Below are 22,944 nucleotides of genomic sequence, written 5' to 3'. Positions count from 1 at the left end.
TGAAGTCTAATTTGTTGGATATTAGTATAGCTACTGCTGCTCTGTTCTGGTTGTTATTTGCATGAAATATCTTTTTCCAACCTTTCACTTTCAACCTATGTTTATCTTTGGGTCTAAGATGTGTTTCCTAGACAGCATATAGAAGGATCCTGTTTTTTAATCCATTCTGCCAGTCTATGTTTTTTGATTGGGGAATTCAGTCCATTAACATTTAATGTTATTACTGTTTGGGTAATACTTTCCTCTACCATTTTGCCTTTTGTATTATATATATCACATCTAATTTTCCTTCTTTCTACACTCTTCTCCACACCTCTCTCTTCTGTCTTTTCATATCTGACTCTAGTGCTCCCTTTAGTATTTCTTGCAGAGCTGGTCTCTTGGTCACAAATTCTCTCAGTGACTTTTTGTCTGAAAATGTTTTAATTTCTCCCTCATTTTTGAAGGACAATTTTTCTGGATATAGAATTCTTGGTTGGCATTTTTTCTCTTTTAGTAATTTAAATATATCATCCCACTGTCTTCTTGCCTCCATGGTTTCTGCTGAGAAATCTACACATAGTCTTATTGGGTTTCCCTTGTATGTGATGGATTGTTTTTCTCTTGCTGCTTTCCAGATCTTCTCTTTCTCTTTGACCTCTGACATTCTAACTAGTAAGTGTCTTGGAGAATACCTATTTGGATCTAATCTTTTCAGGGTGCGCTGCACTTCTTGGATCTGTAATTTTAGGTCTTTCATAAGAGTTGGGAAATTTTCAGTGATAATTTCTTCCATTAGTTTTTCTCCTCCTTTTCCCTTCTCTTCTCCTTCTGGGACACCCACAACACGTATATTTGTGCGCTTCATATTATCATTCAGTTCCCTGAGCCCCTGCTCAAATTTTTCCATTCTTTTCCCTATAGTTTCTGTTTCTTTTTGGATTTCAGATGTTCCATCCTCCAGTTCACTAATTCTAACCTCTGTCTCTTGAAATCTACCATTGTAGGTTTCCATTGTTTTTTTCATCTCTTCTACTGTATCTTTCATTCCCATAAGTTCTTTGATTTGTTTTTTCAGACTTTCCATTTCTTCTTTTTGTTCATCTCTTGCCTTCTTCATGTCCTCCCTCAATTTATTAATTTGATTTTTGAAGAGGTTTTCCATTTCTGTTTGTATATTCAGAATTAGTTGTCTCAGCTCCTGTATCTCTTTTGAACTATTGGTTTGTTCCTTTGACTGGGCCATATCTTCAATTTTCCTGGTATGATTTGTTATTTTTTGCTGGCATCTGGACATTTAATCAGATTTCCCTGAGTGTGAGACCCAGCAGGTTGAAAGACTTTCCTGTGAAGTCTCTGGGCTCTGTTTTTTTTTATCCTGCCCATTATGTCGCGTTTGTCTGTCTGCGGGTCCCACCAGCAAAAGATGTTGTGGCTCTTTTATTAATGCCACTATTGGTGTTTGGTTGGACTCAGTCCCTGCCACGGTCGGAGACTCCCTCCTCTCCCTCCGGGCAGCCACCTATAAGGGAGGGGCACCAGCCGCCAGTTGCCGCGGCTTGGGGAACTCGCTGATCCAGACTCGCCACTGGACAAGGAAGCCGCCTGTGGGGGAGGGGCGCCGGTCGCCGCGGCTTGGGGAACTCGTTGATCCGAGTCTCGTAGCCGGTCCAGGAAGCCGCCCGCGAGAGAGGGGTGCCAGCCGCTGGCCGCCGCGGCTTGGGGAACTTGCCTCTCCGAGACTCTCAGCCGGTCCGGGAAGGAGGGAGGGAGGGGTGCCGGCCGCCAGCCGCCGTGGCCCAGGGAAGCGCGCGCTGCTTGGGGAGCTCACCGCAGCGGAGTCTCGCAGTCGGTCCAGCCAGTCCAGACTGGGGTACGCTGTGTGTCCGGTCCCTGCCGTGGCCCCGGGAACTGTTCTGCACTGTTTCTGGTCACCTAGTAGTTGCTCTGGAGGAGGAACTAAGACGCACGTACCTTACAAAGCTGCCATCTTGGCCCGCCACCACGATGTGTCTGAGTTGGTATTTTTTAACCCTTTTGATGCACAAAAGTATCCAGTTTTGAGGCAATTTACATTTTTGTATTTTTTCTTTCATTGCTTGCGTTTTCAGTGTCAAGTCTTAAGAAACCTCCATCTATCACAAGATATTGAATATGCTTCCATATATTTTCTTCTAGGATTTTTATGGTTCTGTCTCTTATACTTAGGGCTTTTTATCCATTTTGAGTTAATTTTTGCAGAAGGTCTAAAATGGGGTCCTCCTCCATTATTATGGATAAAGATATTCAGTTCTGTGAGCACCATTGTTGAAGAGACTGTTCTGTCCCATTGAATGGACTAGGCTGCTTTATTGAAAAGCAATTGACCGTAAATCTGTGAGTCTATTTCTGAACTCTCAGTTCAGTTCCATTGATCATTATGTCTTTCTTTATGCCAGTATTTTGTTGTTTTGACCCCTGGAGTTTTGTAATATACTGTGATGACAGGCAGTGTGAGTACTCCAACTTCATTATCCTTTTTCAAGATATCTTTGGCTGTTTGAGGCCCCTTGCCCTACCAAATAAATTTGACAACTGGCTTTTTCATTTCTGAAAATAGGCTGTTGGACTTTTTATTGGGATTGTGTTGAATTTATAAATCAATTTGGGTAGAATTGACATCCTGATGATATCAAGTTTTATAAATCTATGGACATAGTATATTCTTCCATTTAGGTCTTCTTTCCTTTCTTTTAGTATTTTTTTTTTTTTTTGTAGTTTTATATGTAGAAGTCTTTTACATCCTCAGTGGAATTTATTCCTAGATATTTGGTTCATTTAATTGCTATTGTAAATGGAAATATTTTCTTGATTTTCTGCTGAGATTGCTTATTGTTAGTGTATAGAGTTTGTGTGTGTTGATCTTGTATCCAGCCCCTTTGTTGAATTTTTTATTAGCTCCAGTAGCTTTGTTATTGATTTTTTGGGACTTTGTATATTTAGGATCATGCCATTTGCAAATAGTGAAAGTTTTACTTCTTACTTTCCTATTTAGATGCGTTTTAGATCTTTTTTTTTTTTACCTAATTACTATAACTGAGACTTCTAGCACAATGTTGAATAAAGTTTTCTTGTGTTGAAGCACCCTTGCATACCTGGAATAAAACCCACTTCATCATGGTATATTATTCTTACATTGTACTGTTGGATTCTAAGTATTTTGTTCAGTATTTTTGCATCTATATTCATTGGAGAAATTGGTCTGAAAATTTCTTTCCTTGTAGTATCTTTATCTGGCTTTGGTAGTAGGTGATGTTAGCTTCATGGAACGAGTTAGGTCGTGTTCCCTCTTCAGTATTTTGGAAGTGATTGAGCAGTTCTTCTTGGAGCGTTTGGTAGAATTCACCTGTGAAGCCATCTGATGATCCTGGGATTTTCTTTATTGGGAGAGTTTTGTGTGTGTATGTGCACGTATGTGTGCATGCATGTGTTGTTTCTTTTTTATACATTTTTATTGATAAGTCTTAACACACAAACATTCCATACCAGGTGTACAATCAATGGCTCACCGTATCATCACATAGTTGTGTATTCATCACCATGATCCATTTTTAAAACATTTGCATCACTCCAGAAAAAAAATAAAAACTATACATACCATCCCCCTTACCCCTCCCTCTCATTGACCACTAGTATTCCCATCTACCCGATTTATTTTAACCCTTATCCCCCATATTATTTTTTTATCCATATTTTTTACTCATCTGTCCAAACTCCAGATTAAAGGAGCATCAGACACAAGGTTTTCACAATCACACAGTCACATTGTAAAAGCCCTATTGTTATACAGTCATCATCAAGAACCAAGGCTGCTAGAACACAGCTCAACAGTTTCCTGATTGGGAAGTTTTTGATGACTGATTAAATCTGTTTACCTGTACTTGCTTATTGAAGTCTTCTGTTTATTCTATAGACAGCATATGTTGTTCATGTATTTCTAGGAAGTTGTCCATTTCATCTAAATTGTCAAATTTGTTGGCATGAAGACATTCATAGTATCCTTTTACCATTTTTTTTTTATTTCTGTGGGTCAGTAATAATTTCCTTCTTTCATTTCTGATTTATTTGCATCTTCTCTCTTGTTCTTTGTTAGTATAGCTTAGGGGTTGTCAGTTTTATTGATTTTCTCAAAGAACCAAATTTAATTTTATTCGTTCTTTTATTTCTTTGTTTTTGATTTCCTTTATTTCTGCTCTAATCATTATTTCCTTCCTTCATGTTGCTTTGGTTTAGTTTGCTTTTCTTTATCTAGTTCCTCCAGATGTGCAGTTCTTTGATTTTAGCTCTTTCTTCATTTTTAATGTAGGCATTTAGGCTTATTTATCTGCTTCCCTGGCGTCATTTTCTTTTTGCAGCTCTAAAGGTCTCTGGCTGTGTGGGTTCTGCTTATTCTGGTGTCTCTAAAGCTTTTTCTAAAATGGTTCCCTCTTAAAGAGCTCCAGTAAGCAACCCCACCTTGAATGGATGGAGACACAGCACCAAGGAAACACTTTAATCAAAAGTTAGCATACACAATTGGGTGGGTCACATTTCCATGGAAACTAGAAAAGATCCCACCCAGCCATATTGAATGTGGATTAAAGGACATGGCTTTTCTGGGGTACATAATAGTTTCAGACTGGCACAAGGTACAACCAAAAATGGCCTGGGAGAGTTATGTTTTATAACATTACAATTGTTTAATATCTCTACAGAAAGAATTAAATACAGCAGAGATTTCCTGTTGAAGCTCTCAAGTGTTTCCATCTGCAGGAAAAAAACCAGACTTTCTGCCTGATCATCCCATTGTGCTTCAAAAACCAGTAAGTATTTGAATTATGTATTTTAATTCCAAAATTGTCTTTAGCATTTTCATTTTTCTGCCTCTAGATTTTTACCCTTTTCATTGTAAACTCGGTAAAGTACATAAAAATCTAAATGTACAATATGCCATAAGTAATTACTACTCTAATCAAGAAATATTTTTTATTGTAAAGTCATGGAAATATCTGTCTTCCTACATTATCTTCTAGAAGCACTAGTATTTTGTTTTTCAAATTAAAGTTTATAATCTACCTGGAGTTGATTTTTCTATATGGTATTAGGTGTAAGGTCAGGTTTTATTTTTTCTACATGGATATCCAGTTATCCTCACAGTGTTTATTCAAAGATAGTTCTTTGTAGCTTTTTCAGAAATCAAGTGACTACATGTGTATGGTCTGTTCCTGGGCTCTTTATTCTGTTCTTTAGTCTTTTAATACAATAAAACAAGTCATCCCACTTATTCTTCAAAGCATCTTTACTATTCTTAGCCCTTTCTGTTTCTGTGTCTGCTCATCAAAATCATACATCTTTTAAGATATTGATTAGAATGGATATGGGTTCAAACTGTACTGGTGAACAAGTTATGTACCCTCCTTTGTCATCCTTATCTGCAATGGCATAAATTGAGGCCAGTCTATGTCATTGCACTCTGTATCATAGATTGTTAAGATTAAATGAAATAATGTATGAAAGTTCTTAATATAGGGTACCTGTCTCTTATTAGACATACTGTTTTCTATCCTTTATGGTCTCTATTACCCTTTTGAATGGAATTTTACTTTAAAGCTTTCAAAAACACTGTTATATAGGGAAAGGCAATTAAGGTTTGTACTGAGACAGAAGTCAGAATGTGTGTAGTCTGAACACATCCTGTATTTTTTTCCATTTTGGATATTCTAATTCTTTTGAAGTCTATACCCTTTTGCCCCCTTTCAGTTTTTTTAAATTTATCTTGTTCATGATATGTAGCACTGTGTCTTTAAACTCCCTATCTTTTGTGGACCAATTCTTTTTAAAATCAGTGAAACACTTAGAAGCATTTAATGATGCTTGACTTTTCCCAGCTGTTCAAAGTTTATAGGGACATATAAACTCCAATAAAGTATGGTCACTTTTTCATTTGCAGATTTTTCCATCTTAAATGACATTTTATTTTGTAATAAACTTTTGTAAATTGTTTTGAACAAACCTTGTACATTAGAAGATTTTTCATTTATACATTTAATAACATTTTGAAAAAACTAGATACCACAGAAATATAACAACAGGTTTGGAATAGAGTTTAATATATTTTGAAGATGAATTAGGTATGCTTTGATTAAACACAGAAGAACTCTTTTGCTATTTGACAAATTCCAGTTATTTTAATAGTTTCTATAGTAACATGCATTTAGATCAGTAAACACTTTATAGGTTTATAGTATTTGGTTTGATAAACTAATTAATAAAACTGTATTCAGTTGATGATGCTTTCTTTTCTCTATTTACAGGAAAACAACCAAAGTTTTAAGTAGCATTTTACGAACAGATGAATTTGAAGATAAATAATTATTTGTTTTATATTTTGGACACCTACAAATGAAGTGGACCTTAGTAACAATAATTGCAATGGACTGTGACAATTGGATTTATTTTTAATTTTCATGGTTGGCTATTTGGTTTTTCCTAAAATGAGAAAGAGATATTTTACACTTAAAGAATTTTCTAATCAATTTCAGCTTTGCAGGCAGTTACCTGCATCAATTTGAAAGTAACACTAAGAAAGTAGGAATTTGCTTAGTGAAGTGGGAAGATTGTATTTATAATTTGCATTGCAATTTTTTTTGTTTTTTGTCACTTGTAATAATGGAATGGAAATGCAAGCTGTAAAGATTCTCAAATATAAAGTATTTGCTACCATGTATATACGGTATATACTTTTTGGTGCTTTTAAGGTTGCTTTTGTTCTGTTTCCCACTAATTTCATACCAGCATTTGAAAGGATTTTTTACAATCTCTCTAGAAACTTAGATGATTTATGATATTCAATATATAGTTTTCAGTGACAGGAAAGAGATTTTTAAGTAGCCATTTATGATCAAATATAATATTGGTTTCTAAGTTTTCAACAATAAATTAACATTATCTTAGATTCATAGTTACTATCAGAGATTGACCATTTGGAAACAGTAATAATTTGTGGAACGGAAATTGAAAAGTCACTAATCAGACCATATGAAGAGTAGAAGTTGAGTAATTGCAAAAATAGAACTGATACTTTCATTCCAAAAAGCGAAATCTAGGCATTTACAAACGATTCAGGTATATTAAGTTTCAATTCTGTACTTTCTTATATCAACAACATGTATGAATGAAGAATTTTAGAATTTGGAATTTAAATTTTTTATACAATAAATCTCCTGCAGTTTGCCACTTTGAATACCCTTGTAAAAAAACAACAAAAAAAGTTTCTTCTAGCCCAGTGTAAAAAAAAAAAAGAAAGCTATAATAAAGGTAAGTGTAAACTCTCCCTCCTTTTATTCTCTTGTATTCCTGGATCTAATGGTGAGGAGTTGTCTTTTTCTGAATTCCTAAAACCAATACCTTTCTATTCACCAGATTCAAGCTTTTTAGTCCGTGGTAGGGTTCCATCTTTCAGGTCTCCATTTTTCATTACTTTATTTCTCAGAAAAATGGATCATTTTAAATAGAATAAAAATCATTAACCCCCAAAATTTATTGGTCAATTGAAAATGAGATATTTATAAAAAGGATCCAGTTTTTTTTCATTTAGCTTTTTTGTCTATTTTCCTTTTATAAATATGAAAATGTAAATATATATACATGCAGGGAATATATATATATACTTTGTATGAGAACGTGGGTCATAATTTAGTGTGCTTAATTTGTTCTCAAGTGCTTTTGATTCTAGTTTAAAAAATATGATAGAACTTATTCCAATTTGGAATCTAAAGAGCAGTTCTATTTATTACTGTGACTGAGGGCAGAACCCTTTTGCAGTTACACCTACTGTGCTCCTTTGAAAACTGCCTACCAACCAAAAAACATAAGGTGCTTTCTAAATCTGATATTGAAATGGACCAGCCAGAGCAATATTTTGATTGGCTATGATTTGTGTGTCTTTATTGGAGCCATTTTTAACCAACGTTTAGGTCCCTTGTGTTTTTACCAAGTCCTCTAGGATTCAAATTCAGGTAATCCTTTCTTACTGTATATAATCAAAGTGAGACTGCAAAGACTGTTTATTATCTATTTGCCTTTGTACATATGTGTAGCTTGTTTAAATAATCATTGTACATCTCTCTTATTGTTGTTCTTTGCTTTATATATGAATTAAAAGAGTTGAGCCAAATGTTCCTTTCATAGTGTTTGTCATCTTTAGAATTGACCAGAGCCATATAGCTAGATATACACACATGTACTTACATGTGTGTGTATATATATAGATGTATGTATATTGTCAAAATTTACTACCTATGTCTAGTCAAAACTATGAAATAAAGTCTTTAATTTTATTTAGGTCAGTAAAAGTTTCAGGTAATAATTTAGGGCAAATTTTAGTTCAACTGTTCTTTTTTTCTGAGTTTTCCAATAGTGAGAAGTTAGTTTTCCCAGAAGACCTGTAGTCTAGGAATTTGAAACACAGAATAACATGGTTATACATTTCAATATGCATTGTATTTTAATCAGAAAGATTTATAATTAGATCAGAACAGGAGATTTTATTATTCAAAATATTTCATGTATGAGCTTTTAGGCCAGAGTATATATAAAGTATATAGTTTTAGAACTATATATAGTTCTAAATATATATAGTTGTTTTAGTGTTAAAGCTAGAAAGCAGATTGTCTGCCTATTACTTTATGTACTATTTTATGAATATAAAATAGTGTTTTATATTTTGTCTTTATTCAGTTAAAAAAATTCTGAAAGTATTTTAAAATCTTTAACTCTGGATCACATACCAAAAACTTGTATGCCATACAATTTGAGCCAGATTCTCCCAAAGTAAAACTTTCCTCTTAACTCATTCAACTTAATATAGCAAATTATGATATTAATAAATTATATAATGGGTACTACATTACTAAATGGTACCCTAACATCACAAGTTTGTTCACTTACTGTGAAAATTGTTTGTAAGCTAACAAATAGATTTTCTATAGGTTTACAGGCTACATATTAATTTGTTAAGTAATATAAAGCAAATACTCAAGGGATCATGAATTGGGAATGGGGCAGGCATTATTGAAGAATAAACCACTTACAGAAAAACATCACAAAGCATCGATTTAACCCTTTACATGGCATATGATAGTGTACAAAATCTGTCCTAGGAAGTAATTCTCTAAAAGTTCCCATTTTAACTATTTTTTTCATCTCCACATTTCTTCACATAGTAGGATTTTACCACTAACTAGGGTTTTAGGTTAACATGTAGCAAAGATGGTTCGCATCAATACTGAGATATTAAACTTTGAAAAATGAGCCTAAATTCACATGAATGATAAAGGTTTAGACTATATTTTCAAGACTGCACATCTTAGAAGAAATATAGTAAACAAAAGCATACAGATTAACAACCATAGAGAGTTTTTCTAACTCACGTTTTAAATAAGAACATTTGTTTTGCACTTGGTACCACAAAGAAAATACCTACAAATATCTAGTTGTTGTTCAGGATCCACCATGAAGCTGGAAAGAGAAAAACATTTTCTTAAATAATGAAAATAACTGCATTCTACATGCTGATTCCAATTTTTATTTTCTCTGTTGACATTCCTTTTTTTTTTTTGACATAGAGATTCCGGGCTAAATAAGTTCAAGGTATATGCCATTCTTAAAGAGAATATTTCCCCCACCTTTAGTGTATATACAGTAGGACTTTGTTTTACACAAACTCAGCAATTTCTAATACATGATTGACAGTAGAAAAAAAAGGCAGGAAGAGTGGCACTTAAAAAAAAAATTATTCCCATAATTAATTTTGTTTACTTATTACTGGAGTATTTATCTGCATTAGTTATAACAAATGCGATAGGTATATTTGTATAAGAAATACTTATTAAATAATGGCTATGTCACCATTTTGTGTAAGTTTCAACTTAGACAAATGGTCTTGGAATCTCTTGGTAGTATAAAACAAGATCCTACTGTAACTGCTTACCTTTCTAGTTACCATTTTCTGACTATTTAAGCTAACACCAAACTCTACTTATTCAATTGTTATTTATACCATTTCTTTTGGCACTTGGTTATAGTCCAACTAAAATTGTTATATGTGAATAGAGCTTGTCTTAGCAATGAGATTACAAATGCCCTGAAAATAAGATTAGGTATAAGCAAGAGGTTGCGTTATGAATATTTTTTAAGTTATCTACATTGTAAAATTGGAAATGTTTTTCCCAATGAATATAAATATCTTAAAAAAGAGAAACCTGTAACAGAAATAAGATTTGTGAAATGTTGTCAGAAACAGAAAAATGGAAAGGATTAAAGTTTGTTTTCAAAAATGTTTTAAGTAATTTGCTGGCAATAGGATTTTACTTCCTGTGTATCTTTTCCCATAATCATAAGGTCTTTCTCCTATGACAAGGAATATTTCATCCCACCAGCAGATCTCATATTCTTTTTATTTGGGTGACTTATGACAGCTAATAGACCTGGATTGCCATATTTGAGTATGCCTCATTTAGATGATTTTATATTTGAGAGGTCATAGGAATATATCTCAGTTTGTATTTTTATATCTAGGTGCATTCTGGTTTAGTTTATTTTATTTATCATAGTTAGCTGAGTTAGAAATTGTAAGTAAAGAAATCTTTTAGAAATAATTTGTGAATTAAATTAGAAATGCAAACCTATACATCCTGTGTTTCTATATGTGTGCTTTTTTTCCTTTCGGATTTTTATTTTAGGTCTAAATGTATGCAGCTAAAATGCATTTTTAATTGTTTTTATTTTTAACTTTAAAGACCATGTAACATAAAATGCACAAAACTGATTATACAAATAAGAGAAGTCCTTAAAAAGAAATATGGCCAATAAAAACAAATAATATATATGTGAATTCCAGCATTTTGTTAAGATATGGGCATGCTGTTGGAAAGATAAAACTTTCACTCTAAAATAAGGTAGGATGCCACAGGAGGTGTTACAGTCTTATTTGTGGAGGGTTTAAAATTGTGCCAGAAATCAAAACTAACTTTACTTTTTATTCTATCAAATTCCAGTAGTTGTTGAAATTAGATGTGATTTTAAAATTATTTAATACACAATATATGGCGACAATTAAGAGACACTAAATTGTATTTAATTCAGGGTCAGCAAACAAAAACTAATCTAATCTTATTTTCTCTGATGTCTCAGTGGCCAAAAATTAATCCAATTTTATTTTTTTCTAAATTAGAAAATGCTCTAAGAAAAGTTTAATGTATGCATCAATGACATTAATAGTACATAGAAAGTCCACAATAGTAAACTAAAATTGGGCCCCCTAAAATCTACCTGAATATTTTAAATTTCCTGTCATTACTGTGCTATTTTTTTTCCTGATTACAACTCAGCCTCCTTTTCTGTACATTTTTCTACTCTATTCTTGCTAAGATTTTAAATATTTGTCCTGGAAAAACTCAATATACCATGTAAGAATAAGTTTCTTCTGTTACCTTCTACATTGTTCAGCTAGTGGTTCCAGGATTGACAAAGTTTTATATCAGACCCAAAAAAAGACAAGCTTCAGTTTTTGAAAATATACGTGACTGAAGACCAAAGCATTATAATGATGTCAAAGTACTTATTCCTTCCTTAATTTAGGAAATAATTTCTTTGTACTATACATTGTGTTAGTATTGCATTAGGGTAGGGAGTGAGCTGTGAGGATAATTAAGATCCGGATCTCACTTTCCTGCATTCTGTGCACAAAAGCTGCAGCAGCCATATTTACAGAAGTTACTTGTCTCCTACCAAGTTTTCCCCCATTTATACCAGGCTGTTCAAGCCTGGTATAATATATAAGCTAATTTTCTTTTGATAAATTCAAGGTAGTTACTGAGATCTGTTCCTTAATAACCTGTACTCCCACATTCTTAACCTGTACCTTTCTTTCCTTAAGCTATTGTGCATCCTATTTAAATTGTGAGTCAAATTGTGAATTAACAGATGTTTCAACCATATTCATGGCTTTTGTATTTGAGGATTAAATTTGAAATACGCAGTGAAAAATTATAATAATCTGCCATCTTTAGATAAACCTGTCTTTAAGATCTAGAGTAAATACATACCTAGAGCTCAGGCTGACTATGAGAATCATTCAACTCTACTCTAAAGCATTCAAACCTTATCTTCCCCATCTCCTCACCTAACTTCAATTCCAGAGTTTACTTTTCATCTTCCATTTGTTGCCAAATCTACCAAAATCTACCTTTTTCAAATTCTCACCACTCTATTAAAATTGTTCCTTTGAACAGTGATCTCTTTTCAAATCCAGTTTTCAGTCTTCATTCTCTTTGGTGTTCTCTACAATTCATGCCTCCGAGGAGTAATGCATCCTTGTATTTGACTCCTTTTGTTTCCTTGATATTCTACTACTCAGATTCTTGTCTGTGATTGGCTCTCATATTTTAAATAAAGGAGGCTTTTCATTCTTTACCAACCTGTAAATAAAGCATTTCCTAGGTTTCTGTTATGTTCTTCTTATCTACACATTTTCTCACTAATCCTAGGCTTCAGCCATCATCTTGCTGTGATTAACTACGAAAATTGCTTCTGCAAGTGGAGTCCCAAACTCTTTGGCTAGCTCCTGTCAGCTGCATTTTGTCTTTGGCCTAGATATTGCCCTGCTTGACCAATTTCTCCTCTTCAAGGCATCTTCCTTTCCCCTTCCTGTAAGAATTTATTGTTTAGATGATGTTACTATCCTCTTAAAAACCTTAATAGCTCCATGTTACTATAAGAAGAAAATTCAAACTTTTCATAACATTTCAACCTCATTCCCTGCTGTCTAGCTTCTTTCCACATGTATCATATATAATAAGCCTTATGCCTTAGTTACAGCTTTGCACCAGTAAGCAAAACACACTCACACTTGAAGCTTTTCATGTCTAGTACTTACTTCTACCGAGGTGCCCTTCCTCCCATCTTTGCTTGTCAGAACCTCTTAAGGTCCAATTCCAAAGTCATTTCCTTCTTAAAAACTGTTAAAGAAACAGTCACTACCTTCTTTAATTCCATATAGCACATTATGATTCTAACAGTAGCTACTATGTTATACCTTGAGGTGGGTTCAGGTCTGCAGATATTTGTCTTGCCTTTTAGACAGAAAGCATTTTATAGGTAGATTGTGTTTTTGTACCCTCTCTAGCTTCTAACACAACGCTTGTTCATAATTGAAGCTCATTCAGTACCCAGTAAATAGACTGAGCACCCTAGTGACCCCAGTGCCTAGAACATATTAATACTCAGTGAATATTTGTTTAATGGGTAATTGAATAGATGGATGGGTAGATGAACAAATGAATTTTGGCTCTCAGTTTCCTTAAATATGATTTGTCTAGGCTAGATGGCTTAGACATTTCATTTCAAAGCTCTTTCCATTCTCTTCCCCCAATTATAGCAACTATTGTAATAAAAATATTTTAACATAATTCCAATCTCCAATCTCCAGTCTCCAATCTATGGGCCACTTATTTGAAATTCAGTACACTAAAGTCCAATATCATAAATGATTTGGCAATTTTTAGAAGTATCATGATCTAAACTATACTTCAAAGTATATTAAAATTTTGACAATGAATAGCAAATGACTGATGTTTAATATAGCCAGGAATACAAACAGAGTCAACTCAGGACGACTAACAGAAGAAATACGTAGACTTTATGTTTCTTCCCTGCCTCCTCCAATTTTAAGATATGTAAAGAAATTATAAAGAGAGCATCATTAATAAATGTGTGTGTGTGAAAAGAACATCTCTTTTAAAAAGAAAAAGGCAGTACCAAAGCACATTTAGAAGCATTTTGAACACGGGATAATTACCAGGAACTAGCATAGTAGATGTGAGCTCTGGAGTTTCCAAGAAATCCACGTTACTTCTTTGGAATGTCTTGCTGTAATTTGTCTGAAGATGGCTGTATAAATAATTATAGGTTAAGACTGCATTTTTATTTACAATCTTTTTAAATAGAGTACAGCAGAGATCAAATTAAATTAAGATGACAAGGTTTTGGATGATTTAGATTAAGTGCCTGAATATAGTCATCTTTTTATGGTTATTTAGCCTTAAAAAAGACTCAGGGGATAATTTAATAATTGTCATGAAAAGATAAAGATTTTAAAAAGAGGCCATTAATTCTCTACAGAATAAAACAGTTGGAGGTAGACTTTAATTGCAGCAAGAAGTTTAAACAGAAGAAAGAGTATCTTGACTATTAGGGTATTTAAAAAAAACAGGATAGCTAAGAAAGGATCTGTAGAGTCTCCATACCTAGAAAATAAAAAGAAAAGTCGTCTAAAAGTGTTGGCCTGGAAGCACTGAGTTGAAAAAGTTCCCTTTAAGTCTCCCTCCTGTACCTAAAATTCTATAGGTCTCATTATGCCTTCATCATACTACAAAGTACCTTTAAAATAGTCACTAAAAGAAAACTTTTAGATGAAATATGTGTCTATGGAATTTTGAGGCATTCTGTTACTTCCATTGCCATATTTAGTATCCTAAACATGGGCTTGTTGGATAGCTAGCTATAGTCTTAGCAACATTTTAAAGCGAATTAGAACTGTTTTCTGTAATTTCAGTATAATCTCAGAATGGCAAGAATTTCCTTGGTCCCATTTTTCTAATGATTTATTTTGCTGTTAGTAATTATTTTGCTTTCAGGGCAGTCTGTTTTTACCTTTCCCAGTGTTCTAGATTTTCCCTTCATTTGTAGTGTTTAAAGACTTTTAGCAAAATTGTTAGGCTGTGATGATTCTAACCATTATATATAGTTTACTTGTAAAACAATAACCATTAAACTTACCTTAGGGCAAATTAGGAGGTGAAGAATTTTTCTGATCCTCTCTTTTCTGCAACCTTTGTCTCGCCTGCCTACCTTAAACACCCATGAGCTCTATCAAAACCTTCTTACCTTAAAGCATCAATTGAATTGTTAAAACTTAAAGTGGAATCATAACTAAAAGTATTTGTGCTTCAAGAGAAAAGCACAATGAAAGTACTATAAAATAAATTCCTTAAAGTGTGGTATTCCAGATGATGAGCAAATGGGACAGGTTTTAAGGAGAGGTAAATGAAATTGGAGCTTTTCTTACAAGTCCTAAAATTATATCATGTATACTGCTACCTGACTTCACAAGAAATAAGTTCTACTTTAACATACCTATTCCACACACTACTGTTTTCCCAGAACTCATAAATCATGTAGCGAGATTCATTTGAAAGTTTCTGTATGGAGATCCTGGAATGGAAAAGAAAAAGTATTAATTAGTTACAGGAAATTTAAAGACAAGAAGCAAACTAATTTTTCTAATCAACTCTATGTGGTATAAAACAATCTTACTCATTTGTATAGGAAACGACATAGGGTGTCTACATGAGAACTGAACATTTTTGTCATGGATTTGTATAATATATCTGCTGGGCAAAATGATTTTTCAGTTTTCCTGCTTAGCATTACAAAGAGATTCTCAGTATGTTAGAGACATCACAAATATACTTTGGTATATCCATTAATTGAAAAAGATTTATTGAGCATCAGTTATGCCAGCATTCAGAAAAATATAGGTATGCTACTGCCCTTGCCCTCGAGTGTAGCTGTTTGGATTGGGGCCTGTTCACCTCCACATTGCTTGCCAAATTCTTGGCCTTACTCCATCTCTCTGTTATTTTGTTTGGGATCCTGCTCTATGCCATTTATGAATCAGCTGGACCACCTTGTTGCTATACAACTGACTCCTAGTTTTATCAATGCCAACTGGTTCTTATTTATTTCTTAACACACACACACACACACACACACACACACACACACACACATCCTTCAAATTCGTCTCAGTCCAGATCAAGTTTTGAGAGTTTGCATTCCTTCCATAATTACAATTTTTCACTGCTTCTCCAATTTGGAGAAGACAGATTTGTTCTACCAGCCCTTTGACTAGCATGGGGTAGCTAAAAGCCTATATATTTTGGAGGAGTGAGGAGGGGGTGGCTGAAAAGATAGGTTAAGGTGAAGAATGTGGCTTTAATCCCATAGCAGTGAGAAACCACTGAAGGTTTTAAAAGCAAGGAAAAGGACATGGTTAGAACTGTGTTTTAAAAGATCCTTTGATGGCAGTGTGGGGTACAGTATGGAGGGCAGTAATAAAAAGGAAGAAAAGCTCAAAATTAGTGAAATAACTTTGTTATTCACTAGTGAAATAGGTGAGAGGTAATGAGGCCAAAAGTGAAACAAAGGAATAAAGACGGAATATTTTCATCAATTTAAGGGACAAGGCAAGGCAAAATCAAAGATGCCTTTAAAGGAAATACCACAAGTCCAGTCTGTATGTTTTGCAATATATTTATTTGTATTATAAAGCAAAATCTGAAACTAGACAAAAAAGGATATTGAGATAAAGAGGGAACAAACGTACCAGAAAATAAAAGATTAAGGTTGATTTAGGGTTTACCTGAGGATGACCAGCAGGTGGCAGTAGCTATACACAAATTTAAATTTTTTTTTAAATTTATTTTATCTTATAGCTCTTTGCCTGTAAATAGTTTTAGTGTTTTTCATATGGTTGTTCATTTAGCTTGATTCATTAAGGCATAACAGAAAATATTGTCATAAACTCAAGGTCATATTTTCTGGGAAAAATTTTAGTATAGGATCATAGGAATTGAGTAGAAAGTGAAATTGGAGATTTTCTAATCTAAGGAGTTCATGGATGAGGGTTTTGGGGAGTTCCCTGAAGCTCCAGAAATTATCTGCAAATTAATGTGCAAATGTATTTTTTCTGGGAAGAGGATGCATAGCTTTTGTCATAGTTTCAAAAGGGTGTGTGAACCACAAATGTTTAAGAATTACTTGCTTAGATAGTAATGCAATCTCTTTCATAGGCAGAAAAGTCTAGGCTGAGACCCATTATACCAAAGTCATGTAATAAATTAATGGCAGAACTGAGGCTAGAACACAAAGTTCTTCACTACTAGTTTAAGACTGTTTGTGTTTTAAATAAAATTTATTGAAGTATGACTTCATTCTCTTCATTTTTCTTTTTGCACAATAAAGTTATTTTCTCTACGATAATGGTCCTCCATTTTGTATGCATGGATATGGGTGAAAATGCAAACCAAAATTGCTTTATAGACTAGGTGCTTTCAGTAAAGGGCCAAATAGACCACTACATGGTCATGATATCTGATATTTAGGGACAATACTATTTGAGACTGTGTGATATTAAGGTATGCAATGATAACATTGAGAGAACAAAAAAAAGGTTAACTGTGAAATGTTTTTAGAAACATTTTGAACAGTAACTGTTAAAATGGCTTATGGCTTAAATGTTTAGTTTTCAGTTATTTGCAACTTAAAATTAAGTGGCACGCCTCTGAGCCACTGCCCATGTGACTCTACTAACCTAGAACACTGTCTTCTTCCTTGGCCTGTTTTTATTTCCTGTGACAATTGACACTTACTTGATGAAACGAGTCATTGTCTAAGCTGTCCCTTTATGTAGTTAATACTAAGAGCTTCAGCCCTAGGCTTTGTGAGACCTTGAATATTCCTAGCAGTTGGAAAATGAGTCAATGAAATGGCTCCAGGGGCAAATGTTGTGGCTCCAGAACAGTTGGGGTTCAAGACCTTACCTGAGGCAACAGGACCATAATAGACAGGATTCTCCCTTCCTCCCAGTTTCCTCCTTTATCCACCCCCCACCTTAACTCAAGAATCTGACCACTAGAAAAAATGTGCACCAGGAGGAACAGTCCCCACATTCCACCATAGGAAGATCCATCCACCAATTGATTTAATCTGTATAAAAATACGGATAAATGATTACTCGCTCAGTGTGTCACAAATCATTAGTTCTCAAGGATGTTTCTCTAGTCTCAGAGTTGATTCTTATAAATACAATCTTATGTTCAGGTTCCCTCAGTTCTTGACATGGAGTTTAACACATTGAAATTCTAGCATTTCATAGCTGAGATTTACCTCAAATTATTTTATTCACGTTAAGATTTCACACGTGACATCTTAGGCTAAGAATACGGCTTTCACAGTTTTCTAACTTCACAAAGTATTATCCCAACTATTTTCTGTTTATCCAACTAAAGTCTAAGTTCTTTGAAGACAAAATTATTCTCTCCTCCTGATATCCAGCATAGTTTTGAGAACACACTGTATATATCACATATATTCAGTTGATTGCCCCTACAGATGCAGGAATTAATGAACCTTCATGAAAACTAAAGTGAAAAATAGCATCAAACAATGCATGTATGTGTGTGCTTTTACTTGGTTCTAAACAATTCATCTGTCTGAAATCTTCACTAACTCAGTTTTAAAACTCAACTGACCACTATGACCAAGACTGTATCAGTCCCCAAGCCTCTGAGTCTCCTAGTCAAATACCAAGAGGGAAAATCTGCTCTAATTCAGTGGCCTGACTTTAAGTAGGACCATCCTATAATTGGAGCTGGAAGGATCTTGCCCATTCTACTACTGGTTAACCACAGAAAGTCCAGAAAACTAATTCAAGGATGCCTGAATGTTGGCAAGGATTAAATGTGGGCTTTGGAGTCTGACAAACTTGGGCAATTATTTAACCTATCTGAGCCCCAGTTTCCTCCTAAAATGGATATAGTTCATGTCTGAGGTAATTGCTGTGAAAATTAAGAAAATAGATATAAAATGCCTAATCCAATAAGTTCTTGACAGTTATTTTAAGGTAGCACTTCTTGTCTAACCATGGCATGGCTGAGCTGAACATAGTGGGTGAAGGAGAAGAATGCAAGGCTGGAATAATTCCCAGAGCCTTATTTATCAGTCAAGCACAAAGCATTCATGTTGATGTATTGGAGCATGCCTGAGGATATGAATGCCCATTTGATTATTCATCAATCGGTATGGGTAGAAAATTTGACTTAACTGATACAACTGGAAAATGAAGTTAGATCAGTGCCTCCCAGCATAACATGTATTCCATATATTTTATCCATGTTTGATGATTCTCTGATGTTCATAAAGTTTGCTTTTTGGTATTTCCAGTATAGGAAAGAAATGAGCTGAAAAGTCAAGAAGTAGGTGAAGAGGCATTAACAGACCAGTCTTGCAAAGGAAAAGGAGATGAGTGTCTATTTTACAGAGAAAGTACACTCTCCTTCCCTGTACTTCACAGCAAGAGGTCAGGGGGCGTTCGTGATTATTGATAACACAGTTTGCTATAGGTAGCACACATCTATGTACTCTCTTTACTATCCTACAAGCTGTTTCTTTCTCCCTTGGGATGTTTTAGCAGTTTCAGGTCACTTTCCCAATTCATACTAAAGCAGTATTTCTGAATCTTTTTTTTTACATGGGCAGGCACCGGGAATTGAACCTGGGTCCTCTGGCATGGCAGGCAAGCATTCTTGCCTGCTGAGCCACTGTGGCCCACCCAGTATTTCTGAATCTTAAAAAATAAACACAAAAAATACTTGTTGCCTTTTCTATAATATAAAAAAATCTAATACATCCCAGGAGATTGAGATATATCTACACAGACTATATTTTTTATATTCTCGCTAGCCAAAATATATTTTACTGAACTCAGTAAAGTTTACTGAACTTTCTGCAGTCTATACCATGGGGAAAGCATATGTATATAAATGTGTGTGTGTGTGTGCATATTCCAAAAATTTAGTTTAATTTCTAAGTGATATTTCCCATTCTCTCTTGAATCACTGAAATAAAATGGGACTTTGATTTGTGCCCTTCTGAGTCTGGTGTAAAGTAGAAAAACAGACCAAAAAAAAAAAATGGAAACAGCAATTCCTCTGTTTCTGCTACAAAGGCACTACTAAAGAGATCACCAGTTCCATAGTAATAGCACTGAGCAAGTACTTTACACTCTAGAGAGGTCAGCCAGCTGGACAATGAGGGAGGTGCCCAAGTGCAATAGTGACTCTGGCTCACATTCAATGGGTCCTCATGGGATTTGAGGTGCTATGCTAAGTACATCACATGGACTACCTTAGTTAATCTCAGGAAACTGGCTTAGAGCTGGTAAGGGTCTTTCTCAAAGCCACAAGGGTATTAAGGTCCCATGTCTAATTTCAGAGCCAAACTTTTCAGTAAGTGGTTATTCTGCTGGAATATGAATGAAATATAATTACTGGGAGGAACACCAAAGCAATCAAAGATTTTAAAAAGTGTATGTATACATAGATATACACAACTGCTGAGGATTATGAAGTACAGCTAAAGTATAGAATTAATTGTGGAAGGTTTCGACAAGCAGATTAATTTGGGGGTAGGCTTTGGACATAGCAGAGACCCTAAAGCATACCTCTGGGAGGGAGAATGATCAGATTTAAGGGACAGTAGTAGGAGTTAACAGATGATGCTGGAAAGTCTAACAGCAGCTATGCATTGTAGCAGGTGAGGGAAAACAAACGATAGTGATGTATATTCCTTGGGATTGTCGGTAGGATACATGCAGAGTCAGCATAACATCTCGCATTTGATAAGATACTTATTAGAGTTACCACAGGTTCCTGATGAAGGGAATTCTATCATAATGGTTTCTGAAAATGTCTAGCAGCTGTTTATTGGACAGGTTAGAGTGGTGGAAATTAAGATGAGGAAGAGTGGAAGAGTTCATGTATTTTGTTAGCCTGAGATAGGGATGCACATGGAAAGAGGAAACGAGTTTTTGATTTTTTTTCTTTTATGTCCAAGTTCTAAAGTTAAGACTGCAGAAATCTGTGTGCTTTCATAATAGTTTAAATGGTTATTATGACATTGGGCATGCTGCCAAGGGAACAATCAAAGCTAAATGTGCTGGCACTGGGTCCTCATCTACCAGAGATGATTTTAAATCAGACTATAGACTTGCCTGACTGTAAAAGATGAATTTCAACTCTTGGAAACTCCTCATTTAAATTGTTTTTTACATTTTATTTCCCTTGGTGCCTCTAATGACAAGACTGACAAAGGGTCTGAGCATAAACAAGAAAACATCCTGTTATACTCTGCAAATTGCATAATACAGAGGACTGGGATAATCAATATAAAAACACAAGGATTCTCAAATGTCAGTCTTCTAGACATCCCCACCCACCCACCCACTCCACACCACACACATATCTGAGATGGTAAGAAACACCCTGTCCCCCACTCTGGGCCAGCCAAGGAGTGTACACAGAACTTACCGTAAGCATCCACTTTGGGAGGAAGCACTCTCCACATAGTGTTTCAGGGCAAGTTGGAATTCCTCCAAGTCCTCTTCTATCACAGACATCTGACGCTGCACAAGGATGATGTGCTGCAGAAGAACGTGTGAGCATTAATGGTTCGCTGTCATGGAGCCTTGCTACAGTCAGACTCCAACTGCCCATATCATCCCTTCACACAAAGCAAATGATTCTTGTTCAGAAATATGGCCAACAAAGTTCATGAGTATTCCAATTAAGAAAATGGTATGAAAGTTGTTATATAGATACCTATCTTTAGTAACAGAAGCTAAAGGAAGGTGTCTTTTACAATAACATTTTCCCCTTTAAAACAGTGATTCTCAATTCGAATCATTGGAGAGGTTTAGAAATCACAACATTTTTATCAGAATGCCTGGAGTACGGCCCAGGCGCTAGTACTTTTAAAACCTTAACCAAGGGATTCTAATGTGTAGCCAGAGTTGTGATCACTGCCTTGGAGTCATTTACCAAATTTTAAAGAAAAGTTTATATTACTATTCTAGGCTGTGCGCTGTGCACAGCTCCAGCTTCTCCTTGGATAAATTGTGATATTGGACATATTGGAGGAATCATTTCAAACACCCAAAATTTTAAGAATTGTGTGTTCACTGATTCACTTCCAAAGGTACATTAACCATTATGGGATTCTTAAACACAATCACTTACAGTAGGCCCTATTCAAAATCTAACGGCGTTAGATGGAGCCTGTGTTTAATGGATCACACTGGGTTGGAGGCCAACTGCTTCCTGTCAAATCCCATTACCATTATAACAACTGATGTAGTTCAAAGATTTTTGTAAGATCTGCCTGTGGGCTTTTGGAATTTTGATCTCAAGATTAGTCTTTTTCTTCAAGGAATGGGAATGAATCATAAAAGTACAAAAGAGAGAAAGGATGGGGGGGCGTAAATCAAAATGTTAAAAAAAAAAAAAAAAGGACCATCTAGAGTATAAGGGAAATAACTTAGGCATGTCACCAGTTATACAGTGGTAGAGCTAGAATTAAAATCCCAGAGTGCCGGCTCCTATTCCAGTGAGTTTCTCATTTCGTGTTAATAGCTACTGTTTGTTGAACATCGCTTATTTTGAAGGCACTATTTCAAGCACTTTATGTATTCAAAAAATGTTCCTACTTTGTATCAGGTAAATACTAGGTCCTAGGTTCTAGGCATACGGTGAGGGAACAAGATAGAATTCTGGCATGTGAAACTGAAATAATGCCAAAGAAATCCTAAGCCCAATTTTAAAAGCTTTTGAATGTCTACCTTAAAATAATATTCAGGACCCCAAACTTATATGAACAGGAAGCAGGCTATGAATACTGTATAACCCCCCAAGGAAGGTAATCTTCCCCAGTGGGGCCATGTTAGATGCCATCAGAGAATAACAGACCAAGAAGAACTTCTCAAAAGAAAAATGGACATTCTGGTTCCTCCCAGAATAGGGAACCAGTATCTAAGTGAGGAACTACTGCAAAACACCTTCCCAGCATGAATTCATTATTGCAAGGGACCAGTGAATCCTATATGTTTCCATTTTGTCCTTTTATTGTAAAATATAACATATATATAAAAAAGCAAATTTCAAGTACATTTTAATAAGTAACTATAGAACAGATTTCAAAGTTTGGTATGGGTTACAATTCCACAATTTCAGGTTTTTTCTTCTAGCTACTCTAAGATACTGGAGACTAAAA

At 34.8% G+C, this 22,944-nt stretch overlaps 2 protein-coding genes across 2 annotated transcripts in view; one reads left to right on the top strand and one right to left on the bottom strand.

Moving 5' to 3' along the window:
• C6H8orf88 (chromosome 6 C8orf88 homolog) overlaps window positions 1-6,724 on the top strand; it is an 80,202-nt gene extending 73,478 nt beyond the window's left edge. The window contains 3 exon segments of the mRNA XM_077167171.1: window positions 4,713-4,771; window positions 4,773-4,820; window positions 6,312-6,724. Coding sequence (XP_077023286.1) covers window positions 4,713-4,771; window positions 4,773-4,820; window positions 6,312-6,335 — 131 coding nt within the window. The 3' untranslated portion in view covers window positions 6,336-6,724.
• The window catches only part of NECAB1 (N-terminal EF-hand calcium binding protein 1), a 208,316-nt gene continuing 191,450 nt past the window's right edge, over window positions 6,079-22,944 (bottom strand). Inside the window, exons 10-13 of the mRNA XM_077167170.1 lie at window positions 21,207-21,319; window positions 15,193-15,270; window positions 13,856-13,947; window positions 6,079-9,516 (exon numbers count right to left, since the gene is read on the bottom strand). Of these exons, the coding sequence (XP_077023285.1) occupies window positions 9,488-9,516; window positions 13,856-13,947; window positions 15,193-15,270; window positions 21,207-21,319 (312 nt within the window). The 3' untranslated portion in view covers window positions 6,079-9,487. The remainder of the gene's footprint in view (window positions 9,517-13,855; window positions 13,948-15,192; window positions 15,271-21,206; window positions 21,320-22,944) is intronic.

Source organism: Tamandua tetradactyla, chromosome 6 (assembly GCF_023851605.1).
Source record: "Tamandua tetradactyla isolate mTamTet1 chromosome 6, mTamTet1.pri, whole genome shotgun sequence".
NCBI classification, from domain to species: Eukaryota; Metazoa; Chordata; class Mammalia; order Pilosa; family Myrmecophagidae; genus Tamandua; species Tamandua tetradactyla.
Note: the sequence above shows the minus strand (reverse complement) of the source record. Positions and strands in the feature narration are given on the sequence as shown.